The 18629-nt window shown below is 37.4% G+C and overlaps 7 protein-coding genes across 7 annotated transcripts; 5 read left to right on the top strand and 2 right to left on the bottom strand.

Moving 5' to 3' along the window:
* Positions 1 to 474: 474 nt before the first annotated feature.
* On the top strand, positions 475 to 1475 carry MONOS_6200 (uncharacterized protein). The gene is made up of 5 exons (XM_067876415.1): positions 475 to 496; positions 585 to 690; positions 773 to 1034; positions 1082 to 1143; positions 1252 to 1475. The coding sequence occupies exons 2-5, from the start codon at positions 587 to 589 to the stop codon at positions 1370 to 1372; spliced, it is 549 nt and encodes a 182-aa protein (XP_067731030.1). The 5' UTR covers positions 475 to 496; positions 585 to 586; the 3' UTR covers positions 1373 to 1475.
* Positions 1476 to 1679: 204 nt separating this feature from the next.
* Positions 1680 to 2633, top strand: MONOS_6199 (putative RecQ-mediated genome instability protein 1; the record flags this gene model as incomplete). Its single annotated transcript, XM_067876412.1, has 2 exons — positions 1680 to 2295; positions 2353 to 2633. The coding sequence occupies 2 exons, from the start codon at positions 1680 to 1682 to the stop codon at positions 2631 to 2633; spliced, it is 897 nt and encodes a 298-aa protein (XP_067731031.1).
* A 98-nt stretch (positions 2634 to 2731) lies between these two features.
* Positions 2732 to 7289, bottom strand: MONOS_6198 (putative transcriptional repressor NF-X1). The gene has a single exon (XM_067876411.1). The coding sequence runs from the start codon at positions 7243 to 7245 to the stop codon at positions 2860 to 2862; it is 4386 nt and encodes a 1461-aa protein (XP_067731032.1). The 5' UTR covers positions 7246 to 7289; the 3' UTR covers positions 2732 to 2859.
* Positions 7290 to 8613: 1324 nt separating this feature from the next.
* Positions 8614 to 8973, top strand: MONOS_6197 (uncharacterized protein; the record flags this gene model as incomplete). The annotated part of the gene is made up of 3 exons (XM_067876410.1): positions 8614 to 8760; positions 8810 to 8892; positions 8943 to 8973. The coding sequence occupies 3 exons, from the start codon at positions 8614 to 8616 to the stop codon at positions 8971 to 8973; spliced, it is 261 nt and encodes an 86-aa protein (XP_067731033.1).
* A 1707-nt stretch (positions 8974 to 10680) lies between these two features.
* MONOS_6196 (uncharacterized protein) lies at positions 10681 to 13787 on the bottom strand (the record flags this gene model as incomplete). The annotated part of the gene is made up of 8 exons (XM_067876409.1): positions 10681 to 12432; positions 12501 to 12592; positions 12678 to 12756; positions 12820 to 12894; positions 12917 to 12974; positions 13246 to 13299; positions 13366 to 13460; positions 13512 to 13787. The coding sequence occupies 8 exons, from the start codon at positions 13785 to 13787 to the stop codon at positions 10681 to 10683; spliced, it is 2481 nt and encodes an 826-aa protein (XP_067731034.1).
* A 78-nt stretch (positions 13788 to 13865) lies between these two features.
* MONOS_6195 (uncharacterized protein) lies at positions 13866 to 15121 on the top strand. The gene is made up of 2 exons (XM_067876408.1): positions 13866 to 13910; positions 14016 to 15121. Exon 2 carries the CDS (start codon positions 14018 to 14020, stop codon positions 14981 to 14983), a length of 966 nt encoding a protein of 321 aa, XP_067731035.1. The 5' UTR covers positions 13866 to 13910; positions 14016 to 14017; the 3' UTR covers positions 14984 to 15121.
* A 435-nt stretch (positions 15122 to 15556) lies between these two features.
* MONOS_6194 (putative terpenoid cyclases/Protein prenyltransferase) lies at positions 15557 to 17986 on the top strand (the record flags this gene model as incomplete). The annotated part of the gene is made up of 2 exons (XM_067876407.1): positions 15557 to 15830; positions 15881 to 17986. Exons 1-2 carry the CDS (start codon positions 15597 to 15599, stop codon positions 17984 to 17986), a joined length of 2340 nt encoding a protein of 779 aa, XP_067731036.1. The 5' UTR covers positions 15557 to 15596.
* Positions 17987 to 18629: the final 643 nt, after the last annotated feature.

An 18629-nucleotide genomic window follows, 5' to 3' on the forward strand; every position in this document is an offset into this window, starting at 1 on the left:
GAAATGATGAACAAAATATGCCACGCTGAAGTCCATGAATATTTCCAAAGAATTCAATGGTTGCAACAAGTAACTGAGGATCTTTGTGCTTATCGCTTAATTCTATCTCTTCTGGTATTGATATTTCCAGTAAATCTTTTTGTTCATAACTTTGAAATATGTGAAAAATAGAATAACTTCATAAATCAGCGTTATAAATGCACACATCAAGAAGTTGCATGAAAATTCGGTTGAGCAAGATTCTGCTCCTCGTATTGACACTTTTTGAATCTGTAAATCGTTGCTATTTAAATAAAGTTTACTTTCCTTTGAATGCTTCAAAAACAACAATTGCAGCTTTCCGAGGAATAATTCTTTCGTGAAAGGAACTGATAAACATAAATCATAGGATAAAGGTTCAACAATTGTTTCTGAGCATGGATAATTCATTGCATAAAATCGTTTTTTATAAATTATTGATCAATAAATAACCATAGGAATTTATCTTTTCAATTGGGTTTGCATTTTTCGTTTATTTAGAAAGCAAGTTGTTAATTCACCATGCACAACGTGCGCGCATGCTATTTTATTTTTAACTTACAAAGAAATGTTCCCATTTAGTCGTAAATCAACATTAGATGAAAAGAACATTCCAACAAAGCCTCTTCCATTTGCTCCAGATGAATCTCCTGGGCTAGAATTAGCTGAACAGTTTGCAGTTGTAATGCGCATATTTCATTTGTGAGTTTCAAACAAATTATGTTCTCACTTAAATGATAAATAATGAATGTAGTTCAAGAAAGAATCTCAGAAAAATGACGCATGTCTATCAAGCTATGGATCATATTGCAGGAAATGTAACAAAAGATTTAGAAAAGCAAGATTCTGTGGCTGAATTTGCACAAGCTATGCAAGATTTTCGGCAGTCTTCTTTATATCTTTCAGAGATGTGCGAAGAAACAAAAAAGATTCATTTACAGCTTCAAAGGCAATGCCATGAAATGGCAGATTTGGAATATTGGCTCGATTTATATATTATTTCATCAGAAAAGGAGGTATGCTCGCATTTATCGATCAATTATTCATTGATAATCTTTTTAAGCGTCTTCGTCAGCATAAAATAAAAAGAACTCAAGAACTAGAAACACTTAGAACGATGCATTTGTTTGCAAAAGATATATTATTATTAATTATTATTTTGATTTTTATTCGAACAATATTTGTTTCGATTATTCGTTGAATTTTGATTAATGAAATTTTATTTATTTGAAGAGCAAAACGAAAAGCTCTAGAGCAAGCACTCCAACAATCAAGATCTGATTTAGTTACATTTCCTCAGCAAGAAGACGAGATTGGAGTAGAATATGTGGAAACAGCGGAAACGACACGTTGAAAATCATTATATGAATTTTCTAAAAGAATATTTAATTTTGATTTTTTTTTTCAATTTATAATTGTTTAAATAATTTTTGAAAAATACTGTAAATTTCTTTTTTCTTTCTTTCTTTTTTTTGAAATGTGTAAAAAAGCATTTTTTTCACCAAAAACAAGACAATAAAAGAAAGTGTGCATTGTTCACAATAAACAGAACTTTAACTTATAAAATTAACTTATATTCAGACGAAAAACAATTGAACTTCACTGCCCATAACAAATTAAAGTTTCATAAAACACAAATATTTTCAATTTAATTTCTGCAAATGTCCGAGCCTGATAAGATAATGTTACAAAATTGCGTTGAATTTCTTAAGGAAATATCTTTTATTATTCGAGAAGAGTGGCTTGTGGATTGCATTTTGGACCTTAGAAGAAGAATACCAGATTTGTCTCAAAATCAACTGAATGAAAAGGTTCTCTCTTCTCTTCTCATTTCAGACATGAAGTCATATGGAGCTCCAGCGTTACCCCCTGGAATCGGATCGATAAAAGTTGGAAAACTTGATAAACCAACGATAGTCCAAATTGAAAATATTCAGGATGTATCGCTATCTATAGCTGAAAGACATACAGCCCAGCCTAAACCTCAAGCCAAGGCAAAGGCGAAATCAAATGCTCGGGCATTCGTTCCATTTCACAAGCGAACTCTTGTTCTTCTTGTAACAGATGGGGTTCAGGAATGCTCGTGTCTTGAGTTCACGTTTATACCTGCTTTATCTGAAAAAATTACTCTTGGCAGTAAAATTCTAATAACAAATGCATCTATAAGGCGAGGAATCATTTTTTTACAGTCATATAATGTGTTTATTCTTGGAGGAAACTGTGAAAGATGCATAGAAGCAAGTCAGAAAGCATCAGAAGCAATAAAAGAGATACTTGGTTTTCTATACATTATTCACATTTCTTCTGCTTTATGTTGCATTACATTTATTTCAGATACGCACGCGGCAAAGATTGCTCACTTAAGATCAGAATTTGCTGAAAAACAGAAAAGTCAGTCAACTCCTGCAGCAGGTGCAGGAATCGCACCAATGAGACAAGCCGCAAGCACGAGCCTTGGATTAACATCGCAAACATCTGCGGATGGAAGAGAGAGACAAGTGGGGTATGCGATGGTGGAACCAGAAGGAGAGCGTGTCATTACCACAAATGATATTCTAAGTGAGAGCTCAGCGGATGAAAGCGATGGTTTTGATGACGACGCAGAAGAAGGTTGAACAATCAGCATGAAAAGCCAAAGTTTAAAATTTTTGATTCAAAGATTTCCTGAGATCTGCGCATCGAGCGATCGATTCTCAAAAGAACAAAATGGAACTGGTTCGAGAAAGTTCATTTTTCACATCGTTTCCATTTTAGCACATCAAACAAAAAATAAACAAAAATGTGAATTGAAGATGAAATGATGGTTATTGAAGAATAAATAATTATCACAAATAACTTCATTCAAACTGGAATACCTGAAGGCTGAGGGAAAACCAAAAATGTCAGTGCTTTTGCTTTGTTGATGGTGTTGTGGGCAAGAATGGCATAACGACGAGTGCGAAAGACGACAATGAAATAGGATGAAAGTGGATATTCTGTTTTGAATGGATTTTCTGAAGACGAACAAGAAGAGCAGGAGGAAGATGATGTTGAAGAAGAAGAAGAAGATGAGGATGAGGATGAGGATGAGGATGAGGATGAGGAAGCTTCCTGTGTATCGTTTGCTATTCCATGGCGAGCCTCTTCTTTCCTTCTGAGCTCGACGAGATATTCGAGCTCTTCCTCGTTGAGAACAGGGCGAATTGACATCTGTCTGCTGAATGGAAGGAGATAGTCAGCGACGGCAGAGACAGTAGGCGCTGAGTGAGCGAGCGGACTTGTGGAAGAAAAGAATGTGGAAGAGCAGACAAACACGAGTGCTTTGTCTGCATCGAACGAGAGGGAAGAGAGCGGAACGTGAGAAGACATTGTGGAGGGGATCCATGCCAAAGAGAGGAGAGAGTGAGGGATGTGTGGGCGGTGGGCAGGCACCACAGGCTGCAAATAGTTTGTGTAGAGACGAGATGTCTGTGTGTCTGACGAGGCAGACGCTGAAGATGATGATGGCACAGACGAAGGCGAAGACGACGACGAAGAAGAAGAGCCCCATGCCTTTTGATAGGACGAGGAAGAGGACGAAGGAGATGGCGAAGACTCGATTGACTCGAGTGGATTGAACGACACCTCCAAGCAGTCTTCAGCAGTCGATGCCTCGCCTCTTTCAATTGGTGCATCGCAAAAGAGTCCAAAGTGGAAGCACAGCTCTCCAATCGTCATGCGCTTCTCTCGCGGCAGTGGCGGGGTGAGCAGTGTGGTTGCTGACTGCACCTTCCATTGTGATGGCGGGGCAGCTGCAGGAGAGCTCGAGCAAAAAGGCGACAAAGCAGCAAGGGCTTCGTTCATGCCCATTCGAGAATCACCCAACGATGTGCCCAACGGATACTCAGACAGCCATTTGTGGCTGTGTGGCTCTGCATCAATCTCAGAGGAGGAGGAGGAGGAGGAAGAAGGATGAGTCTTTTTCCAGATGGGTGATGCTCTGACTAAGAGAGAAAGGATAGCCTCCACACTCTGAACGAATGGAAGCTGTTGCTTTGCAATTTTCATGGCAGTTGAGGAGAACAGCCGAGACGGGTCAAACGACTCTGTCCCAGGAAGTGTGGTGGAGAACTCGTCCCACGCAGAAGGAGAGCAGCGAGGGTCTGTCTGATGAGGCGGCACTTTCCTCTTCAAGTCGTCCATCGCCTTCGCAATGGCTGCTGTTTCGAGCGGAGAGGCGGGGATGTCTATGGAAGTGTTCATTGCGAGTGCTGTCTGGAGGGTTCGGAAGACTTTGTTGCAGTTGTTGTCACACTCAATGCACCGCCAGCGATTGAGCGGCTCTTTCAAACACGTTCCACACGGCTGCATCTCCTCTCTGACACCACAGGAACATCTGACAACAACAGACGCCTCGCAAGGCGCACCAACTGGACAAGCAGAAGGGAAATGGCACTGTTTCTGACACGGATGGCCACACAGACTGCGAGGCAGTTCACATTTCGAAGAGCAATGCTGGCAAATCTCTGAATCTGCACTTGTTGCTTTGCCTTTGTTTTTCTTTTTGTTCTTTTTGGAAGCAGGAGGAGGAGAATTTGACGAAGATGGCATCTCTTTCTCCTTTTCCTTCTCTTTCTCTTTCTCTTTTGTTTTAGCTTTCTCTTTTGCTCTCTTCTCTTCTTCTTTGTCGATAGGGTCACAGAATCCTTCGTGACACACTCGTTTGCATATGTGAATTCCACACCGCTTCTGTTTCCCGCACATCTGCCCACATGACACAGGCTTCCCGCAGATGGCGTCGTGGATGAGGAGATGCCCACCAGAACACATCTTGTCGACGCGGTGTGTGCAGGGCGGGCAGGGCGTGACGGCTGGATCGTGGCACTTGTGGTCAGAGGGATGGCCGCATGGGCGAGGAATGGAGCATGGGAACTGGCACTGCGGAAGGGGTGTGCCACATGCAATGGGCGGATGGCGCTTTGTGCGGCCACAATAACACCTCCACTCTTCGTTCGAAACATACGTGCATTTCGGTGGGCAAGGGCCGCTGTGGCAGAGGAGTGGACATTTGTGCTTCTTGCAGGGCATCATCTTTGTGCATGGGCGTCTGCACTCGTGAATGTTGGAGGAGGATGCAGATGAAGATGCAGAAGAAGAAGATGATGATGTTGTTGTTGTTGTTGTTGATGATGAAGCAGAAGCAGAAGCAGAAGAATCCCCAGGACAACAAACAATTTCACATCGATGTTTTCCACAGCTCAGCTTTTGACGACAAGGTGTGTTGCAGCAGAATGCAACAGGAAGTTGAGCTGGATCTAATGTTGAAAGGAAATCATTAAGCTCGTCTTGGAAAAAGCGAACCATAAAAGGAGAGACAGAAGCAGCTGAAGAAGAAGAAGATGATGATGATGGCGACTCCTCTGAATCTGCAAAGCACTCTTCGAGAGTGAGGCTTCGTTGCGTCATCAGCTTCCGAACAGCACCAGACACCGTTGCCTGTCTCACCATCTCTTTTGAGACGTCTGGCAACTCAATGTGGATTTCACTGCTGTTCTTTTGCAGCTCCTCAAACACCTTTTGGAGAGCACAGCAGCGCATCACTCGGACCTCCTTGTGGCATCTGCAGGTGACTGCGATGAACTCTTCACAGGGGCCACACTCATAATTGGCATGTGAAACAGATGTGTTCTGCTCTGTCGCAGAAGAGCCTGCATCTGAAGAAGAATCCGACTCCTTTTTGGCAGCAAGTCCGATGGATGGGTCGCGTGTTTGATGGCATATTCTGCTGCATCGATGCCCACACGCAGGAATTTGCTTGGTGCATCTCCCGCCGCAGGAGAAAAGAGGATCGAGGCAGGATGTACGATGCTTCTGGGGGTGTTCTGTGCCTGCCTCTTTCTCTTTTGCTTCGATGTCGGCTGCACGGCGCATCCCACAGGCACATCTGGTCACAGCAGCTGGATCGAGTGGGCATCCAGCACAACTCCCTTCATGACACACACTCTGGCAAACATGATTTCCGCATGAAAGCAGCTTTCCGCATATTGCTCCACAGCTGAAAAACCCTTCGTTTTCATCTTCGTCTTCTTCTTCTTCTTCTTCTTCAATCTCATCTTCTGCTTCTTCGTCAGATGCTCGATCTTTGTTGCTGACCTTTTTGCTTCTGTATTTTTCTCGAAATCCGCACGGAAATGTTCGCTTTGTCTGCTTTCCACAGTAGCACTTGGCTGTCTCTTTCACAGCGCAAGGTTCGCATGGGCCTGAATGGCAGATCTTTGTGCAGCGATGTCTTCCACAATTCAGCAAGCGATTGCATACACCTCCACAAGAAAAGCCATTCCTGTCTGCTCCGCATCGCCGTTGCTGCAGAGTTTGTCCGCAGAAGCAACGACGTGGTGGCCCAAGCGCGGAACATGGAGGACAACGGCCAGGATGGCAAAGGAGCGTGCAAGAATGAGGACACTCACAAAAATCAGGAGCGGAGCTTGTTGATGATGACGATGAACTACGATGTTTAGCATTTGGAGGAGGCGTGGTTTCGAATCTGTTGGCTAAAGGTTTTCCACAAACTTTTCCGCAAGAATGTGGAACAAGAGAAGAAGAAGGGTCTGGATTTTGTGTTTGACCGCAAAAACAAAAATAAGGAAAGGGCTTATGGGGATCATACGGATGTGCGCTATTGCAAAAGGGGCATCGGAAAAACGCAGCAAACTTTGCAGACTGATGAGTTTGAGTAAATCCAAAATACAACTCGGAAAATGAAAGGAGTCTATGAGCCGTAGAAGCAGATTCCAAATCTTCCTGATAAGAACGTTCTGTTGCTTTTTGTTTTTGTGAGTTATATTCGGTATCGATCCATTGCTTCATGCAATCAAGGTGAAAAAGTCGAAAGCACACTGGACAACTCCAAATTTCATCTGTTCGTTCGACAACACTTTGGCAAATAACGCATTCATAAGCTCCTTTGTTTAATTGATCTTCCACAATTTCTCGTTGAGAAAGGTCTTCAGAGAGACTTTCTTTTTGTTCTTTCAATGGTAAGCTTGAAATACTTCGCTGTATTTGTGGTTCAATTTCTGCATCCTTTTTTTCAATTAATTTACTATTCTCTTCGTTGGATTTTGCATCCGAATTGAGATCAATTTGATGAGAAGGCTTGTATGAAAATTTTGAATTTGATTTTGTGAAATTCTGAGTGGCATTACTATCCTTCTCTCGACTAGAATTTAAGTTTGGTTTATATGAAAATGCAGAATGATTGAAGGACATGATTGAAGCTCACTCCTTATGAAGAAATAAAAACGAATATTGATCTTCCCTAAATAAAATTTATATGAACAATATCATTCAATTGAATCAAATGTTGTTTATTTTTCAATATATAATAATTCTCAACATGAATGAGAACAGTTATTGTTTTATAGAAATTTTGAAATCAAAAATTTTGTTATGGCTAGGAAAAATGGAAAAAGAACTGAAATGAAGTTCATTTAAAACTTCATATTTTTGCATTTTATCAAATCAAAATGAAAAGAAATGAATTTATTGAAAATTTTATCTTTTTGAAAATATTTGAAAGACGAATGCACAATATTAAAAATGCGTTAGATGCTTCTCAGAAGACAGCGAGTCAATATTGTTGCAAGTTGCGAATACTTTAATAGTTTACTGCATTTGTTTTCTCAATGCACTTTATTTATCTTTCATTTTAAGGAGGAAATAAGCGTTATTTCACTTAAAAATCTTCAATTATACTGTGAACTTTTTCCATTCGAAAAACATTGAAATGAAAGATGCTTTAAATGTAGATTTTTGGTTCATAAAATTTCCTCTTATGGATTTATTCAACAATGATAAAAATATCGTATTTAGAAATGATTGAAATTGCTTCTTGTTGAATCACTCATTAAAATAATGAAAATGAAAATTATTTTTAAAAAGTCACAAAGTAATGTAATCAGAAGGAATGATATTTTCGATCAACTTTGATAATTTTTTGAGTTATCTCAATTCAATAAAGGACAAATAAATAATTATCAAGAAGAAATGTGAAAATATTTTTTTTGCTTTGTGAATTTTGTTCCATTCTGCTCTTACAGATATTTTTCTCAATTTTGAATATTTTCATGTTTTATTGACATGAGAATGAAAGATTTCTCATGACAAGGTTATGGGAAAAGTTTGGTCCAAATCGTTGTTTTTTTCATAAATACAATTATTTTGCCCCAAATGCATTTAATATATAGTCAGGGACAAAACCCGGGACAAGGAAAAAACCCGGGACACTTCAGTCTAGAATAATTTTTTTGTATGTTTATTTAAAACAATTCCGAATCAAAAAACAATTCTTGATTAACTTTTTTGATTTTTTCTTTTGAATGCCTGTTAAAAAAATTTGTCTCTTCAATAAGAAATAATATCAAACAGGATGATCAAACTTCCATAAATCAAATGAAAAAAGCAAACGTTTCTTCGCCTCTCCCTTTCAACAAATTATCACCGATTAAGTCCTCAGCAGAGTTTCGCAAGCTCCCTTCAAAAGTGGAAAAAGTTGATTATCTTCTGAAACAAGATGGAATCAAACCTTCAGATCTTGTGAAAGATAAAATAATTACTCATTCTTCCATTTACCGGCATATGGCTTCAAAAAAAGCAGGGCGTGATCCTCAACATGCTGGCAGACCAGGGCTGTTCAATAAAGAAGAAATAGAAGAAATAGAAGACTGTGCAATTGCACAAATATCATCCACAAACATATTGACAGTTTCAGACATTATCAGATTCGTGTGTTGCTTTTTGTTTGTTTAATTTTTTAATTGTGCATTTTTGATAGTCAGAAAATGTGATGATGAAGAAAAAGAAGGAATGCACACCAACGCCTGAAGTTAGGAAAATCAGCAAAAAATGGGCACGCAGGTTGATTAAGAAAAGTGGATTACTGAAATTAATAAAACCAACTTTTATAGATCTTCATCGCCTTCAAGCATCTACAATTGAAAATATGAGGAATTGGTTTTCGTTGTTGAAAAATGTAATTGATGATAATAATATTTCATCAGATTTAATCATCAATATGGACGAAACTGGCATCTTGATGAAGCAGTCGGACGAGGAAATAGTAGTCACAAAAGAATCTCAACATGCTTTTTTTTACCAGAAGCACAGAGAAGAAAAAATGCTACATTATTTTTTTCTATTTTTGCAGATGGGACGTCACTTGATCCAATCATGCTATGGCCTTCTCAGACAATTTCCGAGGATCAAAAGGAATTGAAGTATCATCGAATTAACTGTTTAGCAAATAAGACAGGCTGGATGACAAGAAGAGATTTTGAAAAGGTTATGATAGAAATATTATTGCCAAAAATTAATGAGAAACGAGTTGAGCTTCATGGACAGTCTTCCTACGCTTTGATTATACTTGATGGGTATTCCTCTCGCCTAAGTTTTCCAGTGATATCTTGGTGCAGAGATCATTTAATCCATTTATTGATTCTTCCATCACATACAACACATCTCACTCAGCCGCTGGATAGGTTTGTATTCGCGCATTTCAAAAACAGCCTAAAAAGAGCATTCTCGGTTCCTTCTGATTCGTCAATTTCTTCTTACAGAAAATCATTAATACCAGCAGTATCAGAAGCGGTTAATAACTCCCTCTCTCCAAGAATTGTGAAAAAGTCATTTGAAGCATGCGGAATTTTCCCATTTGACTTTTCTGTCGTATATCAGTGCCTTCCGCAGAACATTGAAGCCTCTTCGATAGCTGAAAAAGTGGTAAACAGTTCTTCACTTTCAAGCAGTATCAGCATGAAATTAATAACAGGAGATAATTTTTTCGAAAGCTTTTCCATGCAAATAGATAAAAAAAAGAAAAGTCAGCCAAATAGCTCAGTAACAAAGCAGGATGGTGCAATGTCTGAAGTGAAGGAATTATCAAATGTTAAGGACAAAAGCTCAAATGAAACAGGACCTGTTGAAAATGTCAACTTTCAAAATCATGGAAGGAAAACAATTATTCATGATGATGTTTCTTCGGAACAATCTGATAATTCAGAAGATCGAAAAGAGCAACGAGATTCATCAGAAGAAGAGATTCTTTTCCTTAGTGAGAAAAGGAAAAGAAAGCTCTCTTCAGAGAGCGAATGGGGATCTATCTTCAATTACAGTTAAAAATATCTCACGTGATAAGAAAATGATTTGTTCAATTCATATTTCAACATGATTCAACGTTATTAAACAGTGCTTTGTTTTCAATTCCTTTTTTGATGCCTTTCTTTTCAAACTGTTATTTTTAATGCAAATTCAATTCGGGCAATTTTATTTGGCTTGTTCGATCCTCCAAAATACACGAAAAATTCGATTATCATTATATTTTTCCATATTAAAGTGTTGAATTGTGTCAAAAAAAGCAAAATAAAATGTCCCGGGTTTTGTCCTTGTCCCGGGTTTTGTCCCTGACTATATTTTATTTACGAAAATCTACTCTAATGTGATGTCTCTTATTTTTGAAAAAAATAATTGCGTATCTTGAACATAAGTTATTTAACATATTAATGCAAAAATTCTACAACAAAAATAGACATTTCACAACAAAATCTAATTGAATATCATAACTGTTTGAGAAAAACAAGAAAAGCAAATTCAAAATTCCAAAATACTAAATAAACCACAAATTAATAAAAGATATCCATATTTTTTATTTCAAACATCGTTGGCTGCTTCATTTTGTTGACTGTTTTCAGAAGAAACGTTGTCAGAATTGCGCGAGTTGTTGCTTTCCACATTATCTTTTTCAAAGCAAACATTGTCACCTGATTCTGATCCAATACTTGAAACATTTTGAGATAGCGACACTTTCTCGCTTTCAACTGCAGATTGCACTGCCTCTTCAGCACCACATGTTGGAACATTAGATGATTCTGTTGCTACATTTTGATTTTCTTCTTCTTTCACTTCTTCTGAATTCAATTTCGTATCATTTTTCACCAATGCCTCTGAGTTTTCAGTGGCATCTTTTTTATCCTCTTCTCTTGTTGGCTCTGTTGTGTTTGACAAGCTTTTGTTTAAAGCAGTGCGAGTAGTGGATCTCATTTCCGCTTTCTTCTTCTCCATGTATCTGTAAGTGAAAACGGAGTCTGTTGAGCAAAGCGGAGGAAGCGAGGAATGAGACGGATAGAACGAAGAAGGGTAAAATGTTGGCGAATTCAGCTTTCGCGCGTTGATCTCTTCGATCTGCTTTTTGACAATTTCTTTGTTTCTTTCTGAGGTGATGTATCCGTCTGGTGCACTGAGGAGCCTCTCGTTTATCTGCCCATCCCATTTTTTGCTCTTTGGTGACATCAGCGTTTCCTCCATCTTTTCTCTCTCTTCCAAATGCTTTGTCTTTTCCTGGGCGGCTTTTGCTCTCAGAATGGAAGATTCGTTTTGCTTGACATTTGCAGCAGCAGCAGCTGTTGAATGAGAACGAGTTGCAGAACGTGGGCTGGAGCGGAATGTTGACTCAAGCGGAGAATCGAAAGAAGGAGACAAAGGGAATGCAGATGATGAATTGGGTGAATTGTGTGTGGGTGTCTGTGCCAACGATGATGAGAGAGGAGAAGGTGAAGAGCACGGTGAACCCATTGAAGATTTTGGTGTGTGGAGAGGAGACAGCATCGCAGAAGGCGGAGATTGGTCAAGCATACGAGGCGAAGATAGAGAGCGACTTAAATTTTGCTGGGCAGTTTTGATCTCTTTTTCTTCTTTGACCGAGGCAGACGGGTTGAAGAATGTAACATTCTGTACAATCACCGGCTCATATGGGGTGACTGCATGTGGTGAAGAAATATACCTCGAAGAAGGTGAGAGAAGATAGGAGCTTGCAGGAGATGATGGAGTTTGAGAAAGCATAACCGGAGAACTTTGCTGTTTAAAGCTTGAAGCTGCTGGTGAATTAGCAGTGGGAGCATTAATCCCCTTTCCTTGATGAGCGCCTTCGGCATTTGTCATTTTCATTGAAACTTCATCAGAAGCAATCACAGGGCTAGGCGCAATAAGGTCTTGATAATCTGTTGTCTGATCTGTATCAATCTGTTCTTTTTCATTCATTTCTTCGTTTTGCCTTTCTTGTAATAGATTGTCTTTAATATCATTTGTTGACGCAAGCGGAAAGCTTTGAGATGCTTCCAATTCTTTTAGCATCCTGTATCTTTCAGCTTCCATTTCTTCGAATTCTTTCTCATTTTTTTCCCAAATTTGTTGGTACAGCTGCTGATAACTGTATTTTTTTGGAGCCTTGGGAGATGCGTGAATACGTTCGTTTGTTCTCTTTCTTTTTAGAAGCGTTTTTATTGTATGATGATTTGGAGAATGCTTTGGAAGAGTTTTCTCCATTTTTTCTTTAATTTCTTGCTTAATGCGATTGGTTTCTTTTCTCTCGCGCTTTTTCGCTGCTCGCTCCTGTTTTAATTGCTCCTTAAAAAAATTGTACAAATTGAATAATTTTTGTAAGGTTCCTTTTTAATATTCAAATATTTACAGACTTTTCTTTTATTTTCTTCGTTCAGGATTCGTTGCTTCCTTCTACGTTCGATTTCCTCTCTAGCTTGCTCTCTGAGTGCTTTTCTCTCCTTTTCTTTTTTATAAATTGTTTGGTAATCACCGAAAACATTAATATGAAAAAAAACGTATTCAAAAAATGCAAAGAAAACGAAATAAACCTGCTAATACAAATTGCACTCCTTTAGAAATATGTGTTTCAATCATGTTTTCATCACAATTATCTTGATAATACATGTCCTACAAAGAAAATTGAAAATCACAAATTTCAAAATTTTGAGAATTCCGCAGAAAAATACAAACTTGGTTCTGAGGCAGATGATCACAATAATCTTCCATAGCAAATTTGCTTTGATGTATCAATGATTTCAGCCTGTGCTCCAAAGAAATCAAAGCAAACTTTTTCTTGATCACAATCCCCATTGACACGATTGAGAAATTTTTCATTTAATGTCAATCTCAAGTAAAAAATCGCATAAAATGATATCACTTTTTCTTAATGAAAAGAATATAGAAATGCAATTTTTTTTATTGCGAAAATTATAAATAAATTTCATTTCGAAATATTCAGTAAAACAGCACAGAAACAAAAACACAAAATCAGCCAAGGTAAAGCAAAAGAGCAGGGAGAAAAATTAAACGAAAATGTGAGGTGTTTATGGAAAAGTGAAATGAGAAGTTTATTGAACAAATTTTTGGCATCTGACATCTTTATGAACGTTGAAACACTGCAATGAACAATATCTTGCAGAACACACAGTGCATGTGTACGATGCGTTAAATCTATTTTTTAAAAAATAGAACAAGTGGAAGATAAGTAATTAGAAGGTTAATAAAAATCAGTTATACCCGCAAATTGAGCAAAAAGAATGAGGAGGAATTGATGAAGGCTTTGTTTCTGCAGCTTGTAACGCTCGAGAAGATTCTGCATCGCCTTGAAGTGCCTAAATAAAATGAAAAAGAAAATGATGATGGCAAGACAATAAAAGACATGCTGATTCAAAAAGAGCGTCACGAAAAGTGGTAACAAGTTTCTTTTCAGGAGTTTGAACTTCATAGCCTCCGCGTGTTTGTCTTCGTTTTTTAAGTGATCGATCATCATCACTAAAATCAGTTCCCCTACTGCTTGTTGAACTTTTCCTTGAATATTTTGAGCCAATTTCAGCATCAATATAACTCAATTCCAAAACAGGCTTTCGCTGTAAATATCCTTTTGAATCTTTTGAACCTATCAAGGACCGAATTTTATCTGCTGAGCGTAACCGTTCCATTGTGAATTACTTCGGATGTAATTCACTATTACGATTTTAAATACTCTTTTTTGATCTATCATTTTTGGATAAAGGGCTATATATTATTTCATATTTGATTTTTTCTTTACACAAAAGTCAAGAGTTTGTACAATACCAAAATTCATTTATGTTGATACCATTGCTATTTTTTCAAAATAAACACATACGTGCATATTTTGTTTTTACACAATTGTATAATGTTTTAAGAAATGCCTTCTTCTCCCCATAGATCTTCAAGGCATCATAGATCTCATCATCATCATACTTACATTATTCGCGATGGCCATGAAAGATTGCGCGTACATCATGTGCCTCGTTCTAGATCTCGCAGTTCTTCACATAATTCTCATCATTCACATCATCATTCCCATGCAGATCATCTTCGTAGATATCGCTCACGAAGCAGAAGCAGATCACGTGATTCATTGTATGGAATGGGCGAACAGTTACATCAGTATTATCCAGAATCTGTTCATTTCTATCCACAAAGAGATCCACTTCTTCGATATCCTTCTGCTTATCCTTTTCATAATGCTTCATGGAACGAGGGATATCAACCTCAAAGATTATTTGCAATTCGAACAAGAAAAGATAATCGACCAAAGAGTGAAAGATACTCGAAAGAAGAAGTTGAGACTTGTAGACACATTTTTTTGGGTAATCTCGAATTTTCTGTCGACAATGAAATTATAAAGCAAGAAATTGGAGAAGAGCTTATGAAGAATGTGATAAATGTTGTTTCTTTTCAGGGAGGAGCTCGTCCTAAAGGGATCGCTTTTGTTGAATGTAAAACTCATGAAGATGCAGAAGCTGTTTACAACGCTCTCAAAGGAAGAAATGTTCGAGGAAGAATCCTCAACGTGGATTGGGATCTTGGAATGGAAATGAAAGGAAGGGGGAGAGGGAGACCGTTTATGGATGAATCGTTTCCATCCGCACAGGATTCTACTGATTTTGCTTCGTCATCTGCTCTTTCCTCATCTTCTTCCTCATCTTCTTCCTCTGATGAAATGAGGAATGACTCAGAGAAAGAAGACCAGTTGAAGGCGCGCCGTTCACGTTCGCGTTCACAACCATCTCGTTCACAGTCTCCAGAAGCTTCTCAGTCATTTTTACCTTCACCTTCTTCTTCTGAATCACCTGTTATTCAGCAATCAGAAATTTCATCTCAGTAACAAATATATTCAAACGCTTGTAAATGATTGCTTGATATTTCGTTATTTGATTCTTTGAGTTTATTTTGAAGGAATTTATTTTATTTGAATTGATACGATTTTCTTTAAATTTTTAATTTGTGTGTTTTAATATTTCGGATCATTTGATTCGGGAAAGTGTTGTTGTTTTTTTTTATCAAGTTAATTAAGTAACTGGAGAATACTATCATGTCGCATGCGTAGATTATATTCAAGGGCTGTGAATAAACATTCAAAAGCTTTGAGTTGGGTGTTGTTCACTTATGAAAAATAGAAGCAAGAATGTTAATAACTCAACAATTGATCAGAAAAGATTTATTTATTTGAAAAATATTCTTTTCAAATATCGCATGTTGAATTTCCATCATTTTCAATTTTTAAAAAAGAATTAATAATGAAAAATTTCCAAATCATAATGAAAATAATAAATTCATTGACAACCATGAACATCAAGTCCAATGAAATATGTTTTCAATTTCCAAGAAAACGATTTAACTGTTATTAAACAAAATGAAATTTCAATATGAATAGGAGAGATGATTGATCATATTTATATAATTTAATTATATTTGATATTGAAAATATCACTTTTTTCATGGATTCAAATTTAGATTCCGCTTCAAGCGATGACGATTCATTAAGAAATTCATATGTTACTATCTCTCAACAAATGAAAGTTGAAAATGCAATTTCTAACCACAGAAAGCATTTATTAAAAAAATTCACAAATGGATTGCCGATAATGCGTGAAACGCATATAAGATTTTTGTGCGAACATATCATCAAAGATGTATGCTTATCAGAGAAAATGGATTCAACTAGATCTTGGGTTTGAGAAATCGAATTATTCTCTGAATTTTTCAATATATGAGTCTTAAGTTTTTTTACTGGATTCTTCAATCACTTGACATCCTTGGAGCGCATGTTAAGCCTCATTCAAAATTAAGTTCATGGATAATTAATACATTAGCAACGCTCCAACATCCTGATGGAGGATTTTCAGGAAATTCTCATCTTTTTCCTCACGTAATTCCAACATTTGCTTGCGTTCATGCACTTGCATTGCTTGAAAGCGAAGAGGCACTTGACATCATAAATTTACCAAAACTATATGCATTTCTTTCATCATTGCACTCCACCAAAGATGCTTCAGGATCACAAAATGAAAATTTTTCTCAGGATGGAAAGTATTTCAGCGAAGAGACTTATAGTTCAGAAGGTGATTGCCGTTCAACATATTGCGCACTAACCACTGCCTCACTTTGTCAGCTTCTGGATCCTTTACTTGTGGAAAACGTTGGTTTCTATCTTTCAAGGTGTCAAAACTACGACGGAGGAATGGGAGGCGAATTTGGAAATGAGTCTCATGGAGGATATGTGTCTTGTGGATTGGCGTCAATGCTTATTGTTGGAGGAATGGACGGGCAAGAAGGAACATGTTATTTGCCGTCAATTAAGGGGAGTGAAGAGGAACGAAAGAGCGCTGCATCTTTCTTCCTAGATAGTCAAGCACTTTTGTGGTGGCTGAGCCAGCAGCAAATGAGCTGCGAAGGAGGATTTGCAGGAAGAACAGGGAAATTAGTGGATGTGTGCTATTCCTGGTGGCAAGGAAACAGTTGCTGGAACGCAATGTTGATATCACAGTTGTTGGCTGAGAAAGAATGGTTGAATCTGAAGCAATTAAAAGAAAATCGTAAAGATACAAAAAAGATAGATTTGAATGAATTGGAACAGGCAGATTCATTCAAAGAAATGAAAACATGCAATGTTGAGGAAGCATGCTTTCCGTCGTTTTTGTCAATATGCAGATCCAACGAAATGAAATCATTAATAACTGCACAACAGAAGGCAAGGATTGAACGAGAGAAAGATGGAACAGATGCAGACACTGGGATACAAGCGTGGAGCACATGCAGCTCAACTGAAGATGATTTTGAAGAAAATCATAAAAAGAAAAATCAAGATTTACTGTCAACAGAGGAAGTTTATGTTAGTTCATCAACATCAGAAAAACAAGTACAACAAAAAAAGGCTAAAAATTCATCATTGATTACAGAACTCAGCACTGAACAGCTTGAACATTCTGAAGGAAATGAAGAAGAGGGTGATGTTGGTGGTGATGATGAGGAAGATGAATGCAACATTTTGTTGGAAGATATATTTGAAAAAGAAAAGAAAAAAGCAAGTGCAAACGATTTAACCAATATTTCGTTTGAAGATTCTTCTTCCAAAAATGCTAATTGTAACAAAGAAGAGGAAGAAGATCGATCTCGCTATTCGAGCTGTGTACATGCTAGTTTTTACTCTCCTTATGCAAAAGTCGCTTCTCCAATCTTTTATGATAATAAACAATATGACACCACCAAATGCCAAGACTTTTTTGAATCTCCTCCTTCGCTTCTTCCTCTCTTTTCTCCTTCAGCCTTGCTCTCCTACGGCTGCTGTTGCTGTCAGGACACGTTTGGAGGGCTGAAAGATAAGCCATGGTCACCCGTTGACTGCCATCACACGTGCTATGCTCTATGCGGGCTTTCTCTTGCACAGCACGCTGCGGATGAAGGTTCTCTCCAGCGCTGTGAAGTCACAATGAAGCAACAGTTTTCTTTGTTTGAACCTTCTTTTCCTCTTTCTTCTTCAAGTGGAAAAGGCACTGGCTCTCAATTTACAAGACACTCTAGACCAATGATTGAAGAAATTTCCTCAGCAGATAGTGAGAGTCAAGGAATTGATGACACTTCAGGTAAAAATGACTTTGATTTGTCGAAGGAGACGGTTGAATCGCTGCTATCTATGCTCATCATCGATGGATTGGATAATGATAATTTTGTAGAGACAGAGGAGCCTGTTCGGTTCCCTCATGATTTCGATTATCTGCCTCTTCAACCTGTCGATCCTATACACGGAATTCATCCACGCAAAGTTCTCTTTGCTCAGCGTTTCTTTAAAGAAAAATTGAAGAGACTTGCCGCTGAGAAAGAGAAATAGATTATTTCACATTTTTTGAAAAAGTATTTATTTAAAATTGATTTTTGTATGATAAAAAAGAATTTAGATTAAGGGTATTATTTTTTCTCAAAAAAATTACCACATTTTTCTCAATTAATATCAGAATAATTATGAAAAATGCTAAAAAGAGTCAGAGCTTTAATATGAAATAGACAGAAACTGTTTGAAGAACATAAATTAGAATGCGTTTAAAGTCTTTTTTGGATAAATGAAATTGTTCAATAAAAGCTAAAGCATCTGTTGAAAATTTTTGCATATCGATGGATTCTTCTTGCTCTGTTTGAGTGGAAAGCTCCAGGAGATAGAGGAGCAAAATAGAAAGAACTTGCTGAGTTTTGGTGAATCATCAAAGTTCAATGACAATGAAGAAACAATTCTTGATATTTTAAAAAAACCATTTCGTTGCAGAAAATGTTTTTGAAAAACATATCAGTGCAAAAACAAAAAAAGATACAACTGGAAGTGAATTGTTTGAAAAGAAATGGGGAAAATATCGATTCACAATTGATTGTATAGTATACATAATACGCACGAAAATGGAAATTTCTTGAGAGAAAAATTTATAAAATTTCATTTTCAAACAAATATAAATAATGAAGGTTCAATCGATCAATATTTTAAA

The sequence above is a fragment of the Monocercomonoides exilis genome (assembly GCF_001643675.1).
Source record: "Monocercomonoides exilis strain PA203 chromosome Unknown scaffold12-1864167, whole genome shotgun sequence".
In the NCBI taxonomy this organism is placed as follows: domain Eukaryota; phylum Preaxostyla; order Oxymonadida; family Polymastigidae; genus Monocercomonoides; species Monocercomonoides exilis.

Excerpts from the sequence above, each read along its gene's own strand:
- MONOS_6200 (XM_067876415.1), top strand. The coding sequence starts at position 587 with ATGTTCCCATTTAGTCGTAAATCAACATTAGATGAAAAGAACATTCCA. Across the intron at positions 691-772 it reads GGGCTAGAATTAGCTGAACA|TTCAAGAAAGAATCTCAGAA; the intron begins GTTTGCAGTTGT and ends TAATGAATGTAG. Across the intron at positions 1,035-1,081 it reads TTATTTCATCAGAAAAGGAG|CGTCTTCGTCAGCATAAAAT; the intron begins GTATGCTCGCAT and ends AATCTTTTTAAG.
- MONOS_6198 (XM_067876411.1), bottom strand. The coding sequence starts at position 7,245 with ATGTCCTTCAATCATTCTGCATTTTCATATAAACCAAACTTAAATTCT.
- MONOS_6195 (XM_067876408.1), top strand. The coding sequence starts at position 14,018 with ATGCCTTCTTCTCCCCATAGATCTTCAAGGCATCATAGATCTCATCAT.